Genomic DNA, 21525 nt, shown 5'->3' on the forward strand with positions numbered 1-21525 from the left:
TTCTATAAGATCTGCAATTTCCATAGAAGTAGTTGTTAACACTAACATGCCTTCCGTCGTTTTCCATTTCATTGTTGCAGTAAAGCATATTAAAGAGCGGATGACGGCTCTTTCTACTCAAAATTTAAAAAAGACAATTTCAGCGACACCCTCTCGTGAGAAAAAATTACCAGTTGACAGTAATTCGGGACTTGCAACTTTTAACGCCATTGCTGAAGTGATGTAATTCAGCTTTATGAAAAACCCTTAAGCTGAAAGTTCACAGTCCCCCCCCCCCCCCTGAAAAACAAGAAAAATCACATTTGTGCATGAGTAGGACTGATGTGTCTCTTATTTTTTTTTTCTTAAGCTAATAGGTTACTGGAAGATTGTAGAGAAATCTTTAAGGGCTCATTTGATAGCTAATGCTTACGTATACATTTTGTTTATTTTGTAAGTATGTTCCATCGCTCCATCATCGTTGGAGTAGTAGCTGCAGCTTAGTAAAAAGCAAGCTACGACGCTTAGAAAGTGGAATTTACAAAACGCGACAGGAAACTGTCTAGTGAGAAAAACTAACTAATTGATTCTGATATAGATATGATAACTTTTTTTCAGGCTAGACTGAACAGTAATTTGCAATTACGATAAAATTTTGAGAATCATGATTATATTGTTACCTGCATGATCATAGCGTTACCGTCCAAAGTAATTGGAATTATAAAAACCCTTTTTCAAAGAAACTGTTTAGTGGAAAAAATTTCTCAATTGACGCTGAGTCAAAAATACTGTTTTTTTCTTATCTACATTCAACTGAACAACAGTCTGTAATTGCAAAAATCCTTTTTTTTTTAGAATTCGGAAAAGAGTCAGAAATCTCTTAAACATGATGAAAAGCCAAAATTAAAAATGCATCTTTTGAAACTGCCACTGTCTAAAATGCATAAGCAGAAGTTCACAACAAAATTCGCTTTTGACAAAACAAGGAACATCGCTCTTGTGCACGTGTAACACTGGTGTCATTTTTTCTTCTCCCTTTTTCCACGAGGTCATCATTAAAAATCGATGGTGGTAGACAGACGAATCAGGAATTGTGTGAAAGCTAATATTGATTGCAACCTATTTCTGTAAATCGACACGGATAGCATCACGCTTGGGTGCCATATGGTATCGGGAAGCGCATTTTTTGTCCCATTTTTGGGATGCAGTGAGCTAGAAAACAGGAAAGCACACCATTGTTATCGCCTTCGTCGAAAACGCTTAACCGGAGATTTAGTGTCAACACTGGAGCATAGAACGTTTTTATTTAAGAGACTTAGATTTGTAACTAATAGTCGACAAGTTCAGTTAGTCAAATATATATTGCAAAAAAAAAAAATCCCTTCATCTTGTCCATGTGATCAGAAATATTTTGCTTTAATATCAACCCCCCCCCCCCTGAATAATTTGCGTATTAACCATACGGAAATCTTATGTATAAGGGCCAAACAGCATGTTTTGCGGGGAAATGTTGACTTCCTTTCAATGATACATAAAAAAAATCATGTTGACCTTCTTTGTATCATTCATTAAAACAGAAAAAAAAAATTTTTTCAGGTTTATTGTGTCTTTCCACAAAAAGAAAAAGTGGTTATAAAAAAGCAAACAATTTATCAGTCTCTCATTAGATAAGATCTTTCACCAGCAATGGTATTGACAAGGTTTAGTACACCATTTAAATTCTCTGAAAAACCCAAGGAAATGTCAAAATAATGTCAATATCTTCAAAATAATCATAAGTTATTTATTTGAAAACGGAATAGAAAGAGGTTCCTCGGATTGGGCTCATTTTGCAGAAGTCTTTGCTAAATTGCGTTACCAAATCATGTAAATATATCCTAAAATGCTTTGTTTTTCTTCTTAAAAAAAAAAACTTTCAAAACGCCTTAACTATACGAAAATCATGTATTGTATTGTGTTTTTAGTAAAGTGCTAGTAGAGTATAATACTTAAATATCGAGAAATGTCATAAGTTAATTTGTTTAATCTACTTTGAGAAATGTAATGTGATGCTATGGTTAAAAAGTAATATTTTGTGTTCTTTTATGTTTAAATTTTGCTATTTATTTACACCAGAAGAAAATTTTCTGAATCTTTCAAAGAAACGTTCAAAGCTGGTACATGCCGGAAACATACAAGTTTCTGGTATCTAAAGAAATAAGTTGCGTCAGGTATCACATACTGACGAAAAACCTTACGCTAGGCTGATTCGGTCAAAATATATGCATAGTGTAGTAGTCGTAGATATATGAAAAATCTATGGGGAAAAAAATGTGAAAAAAGATCTTTAAATGCCAAAAAATGGACGAAAAAGGATAACAAGAATAGTACACCCAATGATTGATACCCTCCATAAGCACCAAAACGTCTATATAAAAAAATAAAAGGAAAATTAAAACTATCGAAGTAGGCTAAATAACGGGAACTATAAATTTACTTTAAAAAAAAAAGAAGCTCAAAACCAAGTAAGTTTGCAAGTACTTGTCTTTACGGTTGGAGCCATTAATATTTGTCGTTTGGCATGATCAATTAAATGAATTAATCTAAAATATATATCATTGCTCAAAATCATTCAAGTGGGAGACGGGGGGGGGGGCAGAATTGTTAGGATCTCACTTAGTCTACGACTGTTCTTATGGTCGTAGCCCATTTAACGCTTTAATTTTCTTGTGACTCATTACGTTCTTACTGCTTGAAAAACGCAAAAGGATCAGGTTTTTAATCCTATGAATATCCGGAATATAGAATTGTACTTCTTTAGTTCGAAAGACGCAAATTAGAGTTGTGGACCTGTTATTGTGCAAGTAGTCGATATATTAGAAGGAAGGCTTGAATTTACGTGCAAGAAAAAAAGTAAATCGATATAGAGAAGTTTTTTTCCTGGCATTTTTCTCACAAGAGTATATAGTAAGATATTCATATGAGAAGTCAAATAGATAATGACGAAATATTTGAAAAATCATGGAATATCGGGTGAGAAGACTTACTCTACCCTTTTCTAATGCATGTCTGGATAAACACAAAAAGAAATTCATAACTGGTATTTGAGAGGGAACTCTAAATACCAAACGTTCTTACCTGCAATGTTTACCAACAATTTGTACTCAAAATTTTCATGATATGTGTTTTTTGAATACTTGGTGTTGACATGAGCCTTAGATTTCTCTCCAACGATTATTATGAAATAGTTCGAAATAAATTGTGGATTTGTGATTGTTTCTTGTGTTTTTTTTTATTGTTTCTGTGATCTATACCTAATTAATCACTGTCACATTCTATAAAGATAATGATCCCATTAGCAAGGGATCGAGTGACATTTGACAAAGACATATCAGAATTCCTTTATTTTAGTGTTCCGTAACAATTAATTTGACGGTCTTGAATAATAAATAGCTTTGCTTTTTTTTTTGATACCACGTCAATTAAAAGACTGATTATAGGTTTCTGGCAAATAGAAGATTTGTTTTTCCTAACTTACACTGATTGAATCGTTGGCTTAACTTGTCTATTATCACCCAAAATAGCTCGGTACACACAATTAGTGATAAATTCTTTGGTGGGTAAGAACGCATTGTTTCAGCCGGTCTGAAAAAGGAAAAATAAACATAAAAAATGCTGGTGGTTTACGGGTGTATCTCAACTTGTTGGTGCGGCACAAAAAAGAAATGAAAAATGGACAGGATTAAGCCAATATTTTCTCTTAAATCATACGATGGTAAAAATCGTAAAAGTCCTTTCAATTAGCACGGTAAACATCAGTCATAAACACATCCGAATCATTTCAGTAGCGTTGACTTGTAAAGAGCGATTTGGCTCATTCAATCAATAAATTGAAAGTTCAGACACTGTGTTTTAAGGGTCGAAAACAATCCAAAGTTCTGAGTTCGTTTATTCAGCAAAAAAAAAAAAAAAAAAAAAACTTAATATTCCCTCTGCAAAACAGTGGGGCAAAAGCCAGGAATGCTGGGAGAGAATAGGGGCAGCCATTCCTGTGCCCCTCTGCGCCATGGTTCCAAATAGTCGTCACAATTTTATGATAATTATTTAATTCAAGCGTTTCAAAAGGTTACAATTCAGGAGGAAGGGTAATGATCCCGGTAGTCCCAGAGACAAAAACCCTTATTTGCAAAGATGCCTGATTCTTCACAGCTACTTTTTGATATAAAAGGTGTGCGTGTTACGCCATTTTAAAACCGGAATTCAGTAAGGAATTTCGATCTATATGAGCTGACGTACAAAGTAGGCTGTTGAAACCTAAACCTTCCATCCTCTAACCGCCAGTCGGTCAATAGCTTTCTCATGATTGCATGTACCTATCTGCTAGAAAGTTGACGGGCAAGGGGTATGGAGGGCTTTGACCCAATTTGTGCTTCCAGCCAGACATGTTTAAATTCCTCCGTGAATCAGGTTTTAAGAAGGTGAAACATGCCCATCTATTCTAATAAAATGTAATTGTGGTGCGTTTGACATTATTTGGGGCCCTCGCTCTTGGAACTGCGTGGGGCTTGTCTTTCCTGGAGATAATTTTTAAAATCAATCTGAGTGGAGTGGATGTCTTAAAATTTGAATCCAATGATATGTATTTAAAAAAGGCTTCTATGTCTTTAGCTGTACTCTAAGGCAAACTTTTATTCTGTTGAGTGTCGTAAAGTAAACACAGGATAAGACTTAAATTCACTGAATTTTTCATGCCTCTTAGTCATAATTGGGAAAAAGATGGAACCGAGAACTGGAAAACTTCTAATCCAAACTTTTGTTTTTATGTATATACCTAGAGCGCAAAAATGGGAGGGAACAGAATTCCCTTACTACGTAAATGTTGTTTTCAAACTTATTAGGTTACTATTAAATTTATTAGGTTACTTATTACTATGGGCGAGGATCACCCTTTATTTACAGTTAATAATCATAAAAAGCTGTATTTTTAATTGTAAATGTGTGATTTTTTCTGAGCTAAATTTGCTACTGCCTCAAGTCTAATGAAGTATTTCTAAGTATTTTGTTTTTATTTCTCTTGCTATTATTTGAAGAGAAGTATGGTGGAGATGATCATCTATACTTCAGATGTCGAAATACTGTTAGGCTCAAGTGCCACACTCTTTTGTGTTATGCAGTCATGTTAATATACCATTTTTTTTTAGCTGAGGGAGTGAGTGATGCATTGGGCCACATTCTCCCTGACTATATGCTTCTATTTGCCATCACAATTCTTACACATTGTCCAGAATATGAGCTACATGATGATGCCGGTATTTTGCACCAATTCAAAAAATGTTTATGGTTTATATTAGAACCACTGATCAATAAGAATGAAGGCTATTCTTTTGGGTTTTATAAACAAATGATTGAAAAGGCAAAGAACTGCAAAGATGCAACAAACCCTAATGACACGGAAATGAATAAGGTTAGTCTCTTTTTTTCCGCTTTTTTGTCTTATAAAAAAGAACATCAAAGTTGAAAAAGGCTAATTGTTAAATTAGTATTATGTAAGACGATGTTATGTTTTCATATAATAAATGACAAAATTAGTTACATAAAAAATCTGATCAGGCAGCATTAAAAAAATAAAACCAATATGTGGAGCGGGATTTTTAGCTTAAGTTAGATATGCCTAATAATTATGTTTATTAGGGTAACAAGCAGGGTAATTGTCTTAGAATATTTTCGAAAGAGGACATATACATAGAACACACAAGGTGGCCGGATTGGGGTGCAGCATGCTTTGTTTATCTGTTGCTGTCCTGATGAGGGTTGTGTCAGGTTTTGTTTAGATGCATATTTAGCTAGCGTTTATCCAAGCATCTCCTCACTATTAAGGCAGGTGCTTGTGGGAAGGGAGGAAGACCAGCAGCTTCAAGATGTATTGTGCTATCAGCTTCTTCTAGTTATATAATGGCATTTGGTAAATTCATCCAAAGCCTAACTCCTTTTTTTGTTAACCCTGTGTATAGTTTAATTAATTGATCTTCTCAAGTAAATTTGAATTAACTGATTTGTTTTTATGCGTTTTTGTAGCCTCTTTTAATTTTACATCTAGTTATTTTTTGTGTGTTGCTTCAAAGCTATGAAATACAATGCTATTTCATGGTTTATACGTATATTTATAGTCCGTGCTTTAGAAATATGATCAGATGAAATTATGTTGTTAAAACTGCTCATTTTAGAATATTTTTTTAAGGAATGGAGAAGTTAAATATCATTCTTCGAATGATTTTTTTTCTTTAGCGAGAAAACAGGGTATATTCAAACTGTAAACTCGAAATTTAATGTCACAAATGATAACTCAGATTTATTTGTTCTTTTGTCGCTGTCGGGGAAATGGTCTTTGGTCTTATTACCGTTAAAAAGTATACCTATATGATACATATACATATACATACATACACACACACATATATAAAAATATATATATATATATATATATATATATATATATATATATATATATATATATATATATATATATATATATATATATATATATATATATATATATATATATATATATATATATATATATATATATATATATATATATATATATATATATATATATATATATATATATATATATATATATATATATATATATATATATATATATATATATATATATATATATATATATATTATGTATATACAGGCACGATCATTGAGATACAATTCTTTCAGAAACTTTGGACAATTTGTGATTTGGCAATGGTTTTGATTCTTCAAAAGACAACCAATTTTGATTTGAAGGAAGGAGAAGTGGAAGTTCGGATACCTCCAATGTATTTTTTGAAAAGTGAAGATTCAAATTGGGTCAATGCTGCTGTTTATCTTCCCCTTGAGCTTCAACACAACCTGAAAAATGTGGCACCCAGTGCTAGTATATCACACCCCCTGCAACGAACTACTAAGCGACCGAGGATAACCCATAATGTATGTTTCTGATAATTGTTATTCGTATTTTAGGACATTAGCTTCCGCTATCATAATAATTGCAGGAGCTGTAGCAATAGTTTATTAAAGATAAAACAGACCGAGGTAGAATGAACTGTGCTTGATTTGTTTGGTCGGATATGCTATTACCATATAAAACATTTTGAATACCTAGTATGATAGAACTAAGGGTCAAGGGAATGAAAATAGTAAATTTAGTAACATGCTCAAGTCACAGTAGCTGAAATATATCACCCAAAAAATATTGGTAATGATAATTCGTTTGTTCCCTTCAAAGTAAAATTTGTTTAATTATTAAAACGACCTATAATAAAAATGTAAGTTATTCAAGCCAACCAAGCAGTGAAAGTCAACACAATTATGTTAAATGTAAGTTAAATATAACTTCGAACAAAAAATGTTAAAAACATTATTTTGGCTACTAAACTCCCCCGCCCCCCTACCCCCCTCTTAACCACAAAAGTCCTAAAGCCTAATGTGTCAATTGCGTTTTATTGAAAACTATATGTATTTTGGACAGTGAGCCTAAGTTTTTCAAAGCGTTGACGAAAATAAAAATTAAATCACTATAATAATCAAGATAACTGGAAAGAACTAATAAAAATAAAATGAATATTTAATATGTAATAATGTTAGTTCCTGAAGTCTCAGCAATTCGAGATTTTATTCAACTCTAATTATTTTAAGTTTTCAGTCTTATAAATATAGGAAAAATGTTTATTAATATATTTCGTTTTCAGTAAAGCACAAGTCACGCACTAGCATTTAGAACTTTTACGGGTTAGTTTAGGGGGGAGTGGGGCAGTAGCCAAACTCCTGTTTGTAGTAATTTTTGTTTGTTTTAAGTTTGAATTGATTATTCTATTAAGTTTTTCCTCGTTTTAGGTTTATTTATTCATCTATATCAGTGTCTGGTATCTGCATGTTTGATATGGTTATTTGTTTTAATTTCTCTTCGTTTTGGGTTTCATCTATTCTTTTATAGTAATTTCTGGTCGTTTTAAGTTTGAATTATTATAGGACTCAATTTCTACCCGTTTAATATGAATCTTGTTTTTCTTTGGAAAAATTCTTCTTCGAAAGTTTTTCAAATTGAATTTTTGTTCGTTTTTGATTGGCAAAGTTTTATTATTGGTTAATGTAATGAATGTTTCTCCAGTTTTTTAGGTTTTCGGCTTAAGAATTTAAATATTTGATTCTAGTTTAATTCTTAAGCTCCATATGGTGATCTGAGCATTTGTTTTGATTGCATTCAATATAATTATTGTTGGAGATCGAGGTTTGGAACGATTCTTGAACTAAATCTTCAATGCATTAGAAATTTACACATAATAACAATAATAATAAAAAAAAATCATACTGAAAGAATGTTCGATGCATTACGTAAGAATGAAAATGAAATACGAGAAATATATTACAGAGACGCTGCTCATTTCTCTTTATTTCTGACTCTTTAACTTTTTTGTTTTGTGTATTTTACGTGAGTTATTCAGTAGGTGTGGTGTGGAAAAATATGTTCTCACAACCTGGATGCACATAATGTCTTTTGATTGAGTCCAACATCCCTCTCAACATTCCCTGGAGATTGAAATTTAATATTCATACAGTTTTTTTTAGATATTTCACTTACGCCTTTTTGGCAACTTGGATGCAAACAGCGTCTTTTGATTTATTTCAACATCCCCCTCAACATTCCATAAAAGTTTGAACTGAATGCCATTAGCCGTTCCTGAGAAATTGCAGATATGCCCTTTTACAACCGGGATGCAATTATTGTTGTTTTATTTTTAACATCCCCGTCAACGTTCGCTGAAAATTTCAACTTATTACCCTTAACTGTTCGTGAGATATTGCAGACATGTCCTTTTGATAATCTGGATGCAAATGGTGTCTTTTAATTTAGTTGAACATCCCAATTGGCATTTCCCTTAGCCTTTTCGGGCACACCCAGGATCAAATGTTCTCCCTTTTAAAATGATAAATCCTGTATCGAAGAAAAAGGGCAAATTGCATAATTTACAAACCTTGTTCCGGGGGTTGTGGGGGGCATGGTATCCCCTTATGGATAGTTGTTAGACTTTTTGAATACTTTGAAAAAATGTCTTTTTCAACATTTCGATCACCTTTTGGGGACATTTAAAAAGGGTGATGACGGGGGCTGGTCGCTGTCCGATCACTTTCCAACTTCCCCTCAACATGCTTTGAAAGTATCAACTGAATACCCTCAGGCGTTCCTTAGATATTGCTGATTCTTACACACATTGACAACCAGTTTTGGTTGTCGGCCTCATGACAACCTGACATTCCTTTTGCCAACCAGCACGCACATTGTATGTTTTGATTTTGTTCAATACCCTCCTCAACATTTTCTGAAAGTGGTCGCAAGTTGAAGTAGTTGCAGTCACAGTCGTGAGTAGTCGCAGTTTAAAGTAGTCGTAGTCGAAGTCAGAACTAGTCACAGTTAAAGTAATCGTAGTCAAGTCGTATCAAGTAGTAGCAGAAGTAGCGCTCCTGAAAGTTTCAAGTTAATACCCTTAGCCGTTCCCAAGATATCGCAGGTATGTCTTTTTGATAACCTAGATGTAGATAGTGTTTTTTGGTTTAATTCAGCATCCCCCTCAACCTTCCTTAAAGGTTTACCTTAATACCCTTAGCCTTTTCGAACACGCCCAGGATCAAACATTTTCCCTTTTCCAATGATAAATCCTGTATCTAAGAAAAAGAGTAAATTAGGTAATTTATAACCCTCGCCCTAGGGGCCGGGGGGAGGGTAGGGGGGGGGGGTACGACTTCTTCGGAGACGTAATTATTAGACCTTGCGGCTACTTTGAACAAAATAGCTTTTTCAAAGTTGATCAGTGTTGAGGAGGGGCCATATGAAAATGGTAAGAAGTTGGGCGGATTGCCTCTGATCACTTCAACATCCCCCTTGACGTGCCCTGAAAGTTTCAACTTAACACACCTCAGCTGTTTCTTAGATAGTGCTGATATGCCCTTTTGACAACAAGAATGCACATGGTGTGTTTTGATTTTGCTTGATATCCCGCCCAATATTTCCTGAAAGTTACACCGTAATATCCCGAGCCTTGTTTTGAACCCTTAATCAAATATGCCCTCTTTACCCAATAAAAACCTTATATTTAATCAATGGGCAACTTGCCTAACTTACAGCCTTGCCCCAGGGGCTATGGAGGGTTATGTCACCCCCAGAGTTATAGTTGTTTAACCTTTAGACTATTTTAACTAGATGGCTGTCTCAAAATTTTGATCGGATGTCATTTGGGGGAGGGCAGCTAAAAAAGCCATGAGAGGCAGGCTGTTTGCTCACTGATCACTTTTGACTGTTAGAAAAGACAGTAGAACTTTCAATTTCTGATTGAACCAGTCTCCTCCGAAGTGTCTACGACCACCCCTTCTGCATGAAGTGGTTCCGTGGGAATAAAATAATGAATAAATAACACGTTGACGCATAATGGGTCTTCACTATACGCAACGCTAGTTCGTTGCCTCTGATACACATGTGCTATTGTCTAGTGAAGAAGGTATTGTATTTACTGAATCGTATTTTGATCGGTATTTTGTAGTCGGAACCTTATTCATATGCTGTTCCAAAATCTATACTACTGCTTTCACGAACTTGTTTTGTTCATCAGTTATACGAGTTTTCTTTATTCATGTGACAAGATGTATCTCGATAAGGACAACAAGAGTGAAACAGTACGAGAAATGCGAAGACAAGTTATTGAAACTAACACTGGGACTTGTAACCTAAAAGAAATTGGGGATGTAAACAATGCGGCTCCTAAACACGCAAAACCCTCAAGGGTTCTTTTTGTCGTTGATTGGTGCTTGATTGACGAGGAAGCCGAGGAAGCAATAGGAACTGCTGCACAGAATAGCGGTAAAGCTCCCTCTTAGAGCTTCAAGTTTATTTATTCTCATTTTGGAGAGCATAGAGCATAAAAAATCCTAACCGACAACAAATGGCATAGCAGCATGGTATGGGGTCTGTTATCTGTTATATCTCCCATGATTGATTGAAAGCTCACTCATTGACCTACTGGCCAGTATTAACCAAGGACTACGCAAGTATCGGTCTGAGTGTCAGTCCAGCCAAAACAGAGTCTCTTGTTCTAAATTTTCTTCATCACTTAAAACTCCTCCCCGCACACAGTCTTGTTCGTAAATCTTGAAAGAGAGAAGTGTTGCCTATATTGAAACTCAAGCATATCGGTATCACCTACAGAGGTGATTTGAGAAGCTCAAGAGCTTTCGTGGTTGATCAAGTTATTCCGGTCTGCAATTGAGTTACACAAAATCGGTTGTCCTTATGTTTTAATTTACCAAATATATTTTGGCACATTTGTTTTTAGCAGCTGCAATCCCGAGAATTCACTACATTTTGGCATTGCCTTACCCGTTATGGCACTGACTTACAAATACAGACAAGATTTGTACTCGTTCAAGTCTGCGCAAAACTATTCGAAGTTTCTACTAGGGCCTCCCATTTTATCTCCAATAAACGTTTGTTTTTATAAATACCGCGTTAATGACTTTGTTTTGTTTGTTCCTGAATTAGGAAAGTGGTCGATAGCAAGGAAGACACGCCATGGAAGTTCCTTCTTGTAATTTGCATGATAATAAGTTTCTTTTGTTGTATTATGTTCTTTTGTTGACTCTTTAGAAGTTAGTGGAGTTTAGTTTTTTTTTTCAATACTCCGCTGTTATCTTATTTTGTTATGAACGTGTTTCTAATAAATTGTTGTTGTTATTGACTTCCAGAGACCAGGAAGGTCTCACAGATTAGTCAAAGTATTCTAATTGTTCAACTACGGTGGTGATTGTGCCAAGAAAAGGAAAATAGTGTGCACAGAAATAGACTACTGTAATCTGGGTGATGAATTTGTTTTATGTAGAGTAAATAAATTAGAATGAAATGTTTCATTTTGTATTGCCATCGCCCTAGGGATTATAGAGCCAAAAATTGTTATCATTATTGTGAAACGAAGGGATGGAATATGTTTGAGCAGTAAATTAAACTAAATACTTGGAATGTACTATATAGAATGATCTTGAAGACTGAATAAAATTTTACTAGAGACTTTCTACTTGACTACTCCCCCCCTTCATCTGAAACCCTTTTCGTTAATTTTGAATTTTCTTTAAAATTACTGATGGATGTAGAAGTTCTGGGAAAATAGGGGGAATCCATTAGAAATGCGTTGGTCCCTTTTGGTAATGCATGCAACCTAGGTGCTTTGATATGTGCCTACCAAGTCAATTTTAAAATGAATTTGCTATTATTTTTCTAGGAGAGTAAGATTATTGTTGGTACAATACCCATGGATGATTACGAAGATGAAGAGGAGGAGGAGGAGGAGGAGGAAGTTCCTCCTCTTCATAAAGAATCCAGACTTGATATATCTACACGATCTAATCAAGGTGAGTGACTGATTTTTTTTTTTTTAATTATTGCTTTATAAATTCCTTTTTGAACATCTAAAGTTTTCTAAGATAGATACTAATGTGGTTTTCTTTAAAGTAAAATTGTAATTTAGACAGTTGATAAGTTCTTCTAGAAGTGCCCAAGGGAAAAGTTCAAGAATGTTAAACATTCTGGAAACTCGGAGACACATAGCCTTTGCGACTCGAAGAAATTTTTTTCGATGGAAATGTTACGCAAAAGTTATTTGTGGACCAGTGTGACGATTTCTTACATACTAAAATATTAATATTAATATCGCTGCCGTGAATGGTATTGGTTTGATATTTCAACATTATCACCCCATTACCATCTTTTTCGGGGTCTTGTTATATATAAGTATGGAGATTCTGTTTTGAGAACCCATATAAACTGCAATCCTCTAAGTACTTTAAGTTCAGTTTGGCTGCAGTAATTCAAAAGGCGCGTCAAGATCAGCAGGAAACTTATATGCTTACGTCCTTAGGCCAAAGGAAACCTCAATGCACAGAAAATTGAACAAGACATTAGTTCGTCCAAAAAAGCCAGAAGTTGTTTTTTTTCGGTCCGATCGACTTGAAACTATCAAGGATCGTTCGCTTGGCTGACCTAAGATGTTTGCCTGGGAGGAGAAGGGCGCTAGGAGGCCCAAAAATACTTCAATAAATTTGTATTTCCGATCGGCTCAAACTCACATACTGTAGTCGCTGGGCCAAGGAGGGCCCTAATTAAAAGAATTAGGTGTGCCCCCCCTCTCGAAAAAAGGCCAAAAATGTTATTTTTCTGGGCTGTCTCAAAGTTCCAGGGATAGTACCCTTGGCAAAAGAGACTTTATATTTTTTAAATGAGGGAGGGGAGGTTGTTAAGAGGGCTGGAAATTGACAAAAATTCTAGCTCTTTGGTTGGTTTAGAACTTGCATCCATAACTTCCTGGGCCAAAATGTTAGGTTAGCAACCAACAAATTGTTGGGTTTGGGACTTGGACCCTCGAAAATAGGCCCATAGAATTTGCACGAAGAATTTTTTTTCTACTTGGACAAAGAGGGCTTTGGACAAAGAGGACCCCAATGCACAGAAAACTTTAAAAAATATTGTTACTTCCGGAAACGGGCATGAAAGTTTGTTCCTGTACGGTCGGCTCGAGTTTTCCGGTTCAAACCTTAGGTCAAAGAGTATGGATAACTCTGTCTTTGGTATTTCTTACTAATCTTCTTTTTCAGTGTAACAATAATGCAAAATTAGTTTAATTGGCAAATTAGTCAATCAATGAATATTTGATTTCAGTTTAAAAAATAAACACAAGTATGATGCTTGGGAAAAATGCTGAGAAGCGCCAAATGCAAGATGGCGTTGTAGTTTTTTAGACACTAATGCCAGACACTCTTACAAGTTAGCCGTATTCTTTGCCTTGGTTCAAGATGACTGCAAATTTTTATTGGAAAGTTTTTTTTTAACTTTGTAGCCAAATTTTAAAATGTCCTGTCTCTGTCCGATTTTAAACTTAAATCTGTGCCAAGGAAATGCCTTATTAAATAAAAATTAGGTTAATGTATACCCCCCTCGCCAGAAATGGACCCGGAAGTGAGTCACTAAATTCTTTGTGTTGGCTTCTAACTTGTATTCGTAAATCCTTGGGCCATCGGATCCCAGTGAAGAAAACATCCCCCCCCCCAAAAAAAAAGAGAAAACAACGATAACAACAAATAGAGGTTTGTTCGTAAAATTGGGCCTGAACTGCTTGGGTCATGGATTTTTTTTTTTATTTTTTTTTTTTTTTAAGTTCGTCCGAAAATATCAAGAATTCCGCTCGTTTTAAATTTTACTTAATATTAATTATGTTTGTTCCGTGTAGTTTCTAATATCGGTGTGTTCTTTTCTTCTGGAAACTTTTTTTTATCATTGTTTTATATTAATATTCAGCATTGTCCGAAAAATGTTGTGGGCTACTATGCACTAGACATGGTACGTTCTTGATTTTATTGGAGGTAGAGAATGACTAGGCAGAATAACCGGCCGGGTTAGATAAAACTTTTTGACCATTTGCTGAAAGTGACATTGCAAAAAGCATCATCTTTTTTCAGTCACCGGAAAAGTTCGTTTTTTTCTGTTATTGGACAAAGAGTCCTTTTTTTCTGTCATTGTGCACAAGTGTCATCGTACTTATCTGTCATCAGACAAAGCTTTAATGTGATTTTCTATCATTACAAAAAGTGTCATTTTTTTTTTTTAATCGTTAGACGAAGTGCCATTATTTTTACCTTTCATCACAAAAAGCGGCACCGTTTTTGTTTTTGTAATCCGACAATTGACACAGTTTTTTTTCCGTTCAAAAAGTGCCATTGTTCTTGTACTATGTAATCACTGATTCCCTACTTTTTCAATGATTGACGGGATTACCAAGTAAGATTAAACCTATAGGAGATTTCAACAAAGACGCACAAGTATAATTAGCATGTATTAATAATCACCAATATTGCTATGATACACACAAAAATGGTACCCATGGATAACTAAAGCCAAACTATATTGAAACAAATATTTTGATTGATGCTCGAATTGAAGGAAGCAAAAAAAAACCCGTAACTTAGGAAAAACATTAAAGAAAAAAAATCATAAGAAGTCTAGTATTCTGGGGAAGAATTGAAGGGTCGGTAACCGGGGGAAGGGGGAGGGGGCACTGTCCCTTCTAGATTTGGAAGGACACCTTTATTTGTATTTTCATGAAAAAATTAAAAAAAACAAAAATTTTGAAAAGTACGTTTATTGTACGTTCCGTTTAAGAGATATCGAAAATAATTCTTATCTCGTATTACATTTTCATGAGTCAGCACTACTCAAGGGTTGGTCCGTAAAAATTCTGATATTTGGGTGATTTAGCCCGGCCTTATCCTCTTCTGTGTGTTCCTAGGTCATAGTCACATGCTGTTGAGACCACTGGAGATTATGCAAAAAAGAATCGTACCCAAAAATGAAGGCTGTCAATGAAATTTTCATCAAAATGATGCCAAAAAACGTAAAAAGGCCCTGCTATAGAATATTATTGCTCTATAGCTTTTCGTAACCTGGTCATATTTTTACCGTCTTTTTTTTTCGCACAATTCATTTCCCTCGGAGGATATATTCGTACCCAACCCTTCCCCAGATTACCAAGATTTAAAAGAACTTCTCTTCTTTTTTTTTAGAGAATATTTAAAGATTTAAAAATGGGATTCTATCTTACAGATTTAAATATTTCTTCAAGATTTAAAAAAATACGTGATATTTTTCACACCGTCTGCGAGTTTCTTAGCTTCTTCACCTTTGTTTTCAATATATTGAATAAAAAACAATTTTTTAAACTGAAAGTAAGGAATAACATTAAAGCTTAAAACGAACAGAAATTATTACGCATATGACGGGGGTCGCCCCCTCGTCAATACCTCGCTCTTTACGCTAAAATTCGACTGTTGTCCCAGTTTTTTAAGAATGACTCCTGAATCACAAAAGGCGTTTAATTAGAATAAATAGCTCTTAAAAGTACTAAAAAAACTTTACCGTAAAGAGCGAGGTATTGACGAGGGAGTGGCCCCCCTCATATATGTAATAATTTCTGTTAGTTTAAAGTTTTAAACTAACACCCATCTTGTTCAAATAGTCTAAAGGTTTTTTAAATGATGCTGGGAAATCAGGCTCCCCCTCCATGGAAAATTTTCTTCCCCCATGAAAAATTCCTCCATGGAAAGATAATCCCACATAACCTCTCTTAACACCCCCCCCCCTCCACACCAGAAAAATTCCCCCCTGAAAACGTCTATATACTTCCCAATAACCAATACTATGTGTAAACAATAGGCAAAGCTAATAAATTGGAGCCCTTCCCCAGGGGACTTTGGGCGTCAAGTCATCCTTAAAGATATAGCCATTAGACTTTTCGACTATGCTGAACAAAATGGATATCTCAAAATTTTTAATGGGTGACTTCGGGGAAAAAATGAGCATCGGAGGGGGGCTAGCTACCCTCCAATATTTTTTTGGCCACTTAAGGGCACTAGAACTTTTGATTTCCGATCAAATGAGCCATCTCCTGATTTTCTACAATAAATGGTTTGATATGATTACCCCTGAAAAAAAAACAAAAAAAAAACGCTTCCGTGATCTTTCTTCTGGCAAAAATGCAAAATTTCACATTTTTGTACACAGGACGTCCAGAACTCTACAGTAGGGTTCTCTTGTATGCCGAATCTGATGGAGTGATTTTCATTAAGATCTCTTGATGTGTTTGGGGTGCTTCTCCCCTTTTTCAAAAATTGGGCAAATTTTCTCAGGCTCGTATCATTTCATTGGTACCAACAAATTTTATGAATTTTACATATATTGAATTGACATCAAAATTTGATTCTTTTGATGTATCCATTGTTATCAAGACTCTGCTTCTTAGAGTTTCAGTTACTATTGATCCGCACCGCTCCTTACTTACACTTCATTACCACAAACTCTTTGATTGCTACGTGCGTGTTTGTTGTAATATCTTGTACATTCTATCTTCCCTGGTTGCCATGTCCATCCTTGGATCAATTGGTTGGTGTTAAAGATATATTTGGGCATCAATTTTCTATACTTTTGGATCAAAGGGAGTCATAAGGAAGTTCGAAGCCGAAAAAAAAAGAAGTTCGTTTTCACTTTTTTCAATTTATGCCTTCACCTGAATATATTCAAGGGACTGTTCCGAATCATCCTTGGGTGTCATTTTTGTGTCTGGTCATTAGAAAAATTAGGAATTATAAATAGATATATTAATTATATATTTACACGTATTTTGAAACCTCCTATGAATTCAGTCATCCTTAGTAGCCATGTCTATCACTGAAAAAATGCCAATTATGAATTATATATTCTAAAAACGGTGACTTTTCTAATTGATGGATTACTTTTTCCGATGACAAAAAAAAGAAAAAAACGATAACATCGTTTGCGATAAACAATGACACTTTGCGACGACAGAAAAAAAAATTGATAACACTTCGTCCTATGACCAAAAAGTGTCACTTTTTGCATTTATTAAGACTTTCGCGATAAATTACACGTTCTGTTTTGTGTAGTTTCTTTTTGTTCTCTTTTGTGTGTGTGTGTTTTCTGTTGTTTTTTTTTTGGGGGGGGGGGATAATTCGATTTTATATTAGTTTTGCTTACAAAGTTCTTCTTTGGATGTGATTTTTTTTGTATACTTTGTGGGATTTTTTATTTTTTTAGATTTTTGGCTCTACCAAAATATATTCCAGCGTCCGTGTTTGTTTCAAATGTGCATGGCTTCAATCATCCCTGGGTGCCATTCTTGTGTCTATCATTGGAATAATTCGCGATTATTAATATTTAGTATGATTGTATCGATTCTATATGTGTATTTGTTGCATTCTCTTATGGGTTCGGTCATCCCCAGTATTTATGTCCCTCATCGGAAAAATTGGCCATTCATAATTATATAGTATTAAAACGATGGTACTTTTTGAGAGGACAAAAAGACTATGGCACCGTCAGATTACTAAAGAAAGCTTGCAATTACAGAAAAACAATTGTATTTGTTGCAGTGACAGAAAAAACCATTATACTTTCAGAAAAAAAGAACAACGGCATTTCGTCTAATGACAGAAAAAAAAAACAGGTATTGCAATGACACTTTCGACAATGATTGGAAAAGCGATGGAAAAAGGTTATATATGAATGAATCATATTGTAGAATCATGGTAATCAGCATCAAATTTGTTTCAAAAGTTCTTTTGGCCCAGATTTTGCTTGAAATACGAAAAGGTAACTAATGAGCTTCTATAAGCTTGTATTACAAATTAGGTTTGACGTGTAGTTAGTGTATAAAAAAATTAAAAAAGAGGATTGTGAATGAGTACATGGTTTTATGTCTGATTTTTAAACACTAAATGTGTTTATTTTTTCTTTTAGGACAAAAACTAACAATGAGACCTACAACATCTACGAGAGGAAGGTAATTTTTAAGCATGAGTTTCTTTTCTTCATTTTGCGTAGATATATTATTGATTGCAACTGCACCCAAGTGTACTGTACATTGTTTGTTGCCTGCAACTGCTACTTGGCGTTATCGTGTATGCATTTTATAGGTGTCTCTATTTAAATTTTGACAGCAACAATTTGGAATGGGATAACTTGAAGCTTTTTATTTATATAATTGTTTGTTTAATACGCTATGGCTAAGGACTAGAAAGATAAGCAAAATTCAAATTAGTCAATCAATTTTATTAATTTTAATCAATAATTTTAATTAATTTTATTGGTTGACTTTGATTATTTCAGCTTATGCCTCGTAAAATCGAATTCATCTTAAGCTTTTATAATTATTTCTTAACTTAGCAAAACTGTTCAGAATTAACTGAGATTCCCTACAGTTGCAGAACTTTGTTTGGGGGGGAAATAAAAGAATTGAAAATTGGCGCAGCGACCCTTGGCCCTGGGATCATTAGTATTTTCTGATTAGGGCGTATTTATAAGGGTCATTAGATGTTAAGATGAATGTCTTATTCATCGAATATAGTCGACTTATTTATCGAGTATATTTGTAAATGAATTCTTGGGTTAAAACAGGGCTGGTATGTAAATTTGCATCAAAAGGGAATGATGGGATAAAAAAAAAGAAGAAGAAAAGAAAGAACTAGACAAGCTGTATTAAATTTAAGTAATAATCAAACAAACAACTGCCTGGGGACAAACAGTTTGGAGCAGATAAAACTAAAGTAATTTACTTATTACGAACCTTTTTTTTTCACAAAAAACAAAAAACAAAACATTATTGAGTTTCTGATCTCGAATTAACGAGTTTTGAATTTTTGATCATGTTTTTTTTCTCAATTTCACAGAGTTTCTTTTTGTGTGCGTAATGCCTAAATGCTTATAATTTAGGCATTAGGGCTGAGTAATTTTTTTTGAATTTTTAAATGAAATAGTTTAAGTTTCTGTTTATCAAAACATGATTGATTAACTGCAAATCAAACATCCAGTCATTTGGATGTGATAGCTCTTTTATTATTAGAATTTTGTTTTGTTGACATTTCAAAAGGAATTATCAGACTTATGATGGATTAACACACCTTTTTAGTGCACCTAGAGTAAATAAGTAACAAAGTAATATAAAAAAATCGTTATCGCAAATCCGAAAAGGGCAAATTCGTATTTCAGGGTAAAAAAGCAACAAAACAGGACAAAATTAGAATAAAAATAAGTTTAAAAATCACAACACACTTAAAACTGGCTAAAGAATGCAATATTAAATTGATAGAATTAATAGATCATTCATTGAACATTATTTGAAACCGCCACTTATCAAATTTTTCAATGTATATAAATATACATATAAATATATAAATAAAAGTACATTTATTCAATAAGTAATTGAGGTAAAATAGTTTGTTAATGTATGGAAGAGATACGGACGAGAAAACTTCTGGAAAACTTGAGAGGATATTTGCGTATGAGTCAAGATTAGTTTTTTTGTCATTGAACCTATTTGAATTGGTAACCCATTGCTAATTTTGCTGTCGTAAGTGAAATTTGTTATATTGTTCTGCATTTCAGGCCTCCTGGATCAAAAAATAAAGCGATTATCCTGACGACTAAAGCTTCGTCTAGTACAACTGCCGTCGACAGTCAGGTAAATATTCTTAGTTAACTGTCCATACTCTCTTATAAATTTTGTCTCTCTGTACTCTAGTCTTATACTTTATTCACACAGAAAGAAATGTTCTAAAACAGGCAGAGAAAAATTGCAAGCTGTTCAGATTGAAGGATTCGCATATTATTATTGTTTTGCAGTTTTTCAACATAAACAGTTGCAACATTTTAAAATCCAAATAATGTTACTATCCAATTCCACAAATTGCAAAACAACTTTCTTTACTAATAGATGTTTTTCTTATCAAGTTTCATAAAGAGTTTATTTATTAATACGTGCTTTTCTTATCGAAAAAGAATGACTGGGGTTGTTGTTTAGTGAGTCACAAATTTCTCTGGTAGATTGCCAAGAAATAAACATATTTCCAAAAAAGAAGCAATATTAAATAAGGAGTACGAAGCACCTTATGGGAAATGTATGCAGTATTCCTTTCGTGCCCGACTGTCTTTCTTTTGTTTATTAATTAAGCATAATCATCTCAAGTGGACCGTTTTTATTGCAATCACAGTTGCCTCATATTGGATAAAGCAAAAATACAAGTCTAGATACAGTCACGAAATGCCAGACCCTATTCTGACAGACCTTATTCCTGTCATGGTTTTGTTAAATAGCTTGTAAAGGCTAAAAAATAAAATAAGATACCCCAGCTTAGATCAGGAAGAGACAAAAAAAAAAAAAAAAAAAAAAAAAAAAAAAAAAAAAAAAAAAAAAAAATCGCTTTTGGGCCTGGCAAAAACTCAAACTTTCAAGAAGATGAGTTGAAAAAAGAGTATGCCCCTCGTATGCTAATCAAACTTCCTAGATTATACTGCTTTATGATAAAAAAAAAGCCTTAGCTCATCAAAAAACTAAGTGCTTAGCTCTCATGTGTTTTTGGTTATTATCAGGTTTCCTTTGCGGATCAGAGAAGTAAGGTGTTTGATGGAAATATCATCAAGGTCTTCTCTTATATCTGGAGTTAACAACTGTTATTTACTTTCGTGTTTAACTGATTGGCCCTTGTTATGGTGTTTTGTGTTTTCGTATTCTTGCCTGAAAACTCAGTGCTGAAGGTAAAAATTATAATGAGAGGATAAAGGCCTTCAATCAGAGAAGTTTGATTAGGAAAAACGGTTCTAGTGCTTGTCAGGGTCAGCTTTAGGTAGCTTAACCGTGGGATGAGTTTGTTAAAGGTTTGGCAGGGTGCAGAACAAAATTAGAAGCATTCATATAAACCGTTTAGTCATGACTGGCAAAGTCCAGCAATCTTCTATTTTTCCCTAGCTATAACCCTTGCTCGATATATTAATGTACCTCAATTTCAATAGTGACTCGTAATTTATTCAAAGGCCAAACACATATAGATGCTTTCCCACCATATTCCTAAAAACTTTGGCTTATAGCTGATGTTCTGTTTACAATTATTTTAGGTTAGGGCCGGATTTATGGA

At 34.1% G+C, this 21525-nt stretch overlaps 1 protein-coding gene across 3 annotated transcripts in view; it reads left to right on the plus strand.

Annotated features, from left to right (window-relative positions):
- The window catches only part of pds5 (cohesin associated factor B pds5), a 129064-nt gene that overhangs the window by 106570 nt on the left and 969 nt on the right, over positions 1 to 21525 (plus strand). For all 3 annotated transcript variants that reach the window (XM_089101190.1, XM_089101195.1, XM_089101198.1), the window contains exons 19-23: positions 5160 to 5422; positions 6691 to 6942; positions 12276 to 12405; positions 18356 to 18398; positions 20000 to 20075. In XM_089101190.1, coding sequence (XP_088957316.1) covers positions 5160 to 5422; positions 6691 to 6942; positions 12276 to 12405; positions 18356 to 18398; positions 20000 to 20075 — 764 coding nt within the window. The remainder of the gene's footprint in view (positions 1 to 5159; positions 5423 to 6690; positions 6943 to 12275; positions 12406 to 18355; positions 18399 to 19999; positions 20076 to 21525) is intronic.

Source organism: Artemia sp. Qi Xiang Cuo, chromosome 2 (assembly GCF_049724085.1).
Source record: "Artemia sp. Qi Xiang Cuo chromosome 2, ASM4972408v1, whole genome shotgun sequence".
NCBI classification, from domain to species: Eukaryota; Metazoa; Arthropoda; class Branchiopoda; order Anostraca; family Artemiidae; genus Artemia; species Artemia sp. Qi Xiang Cuo.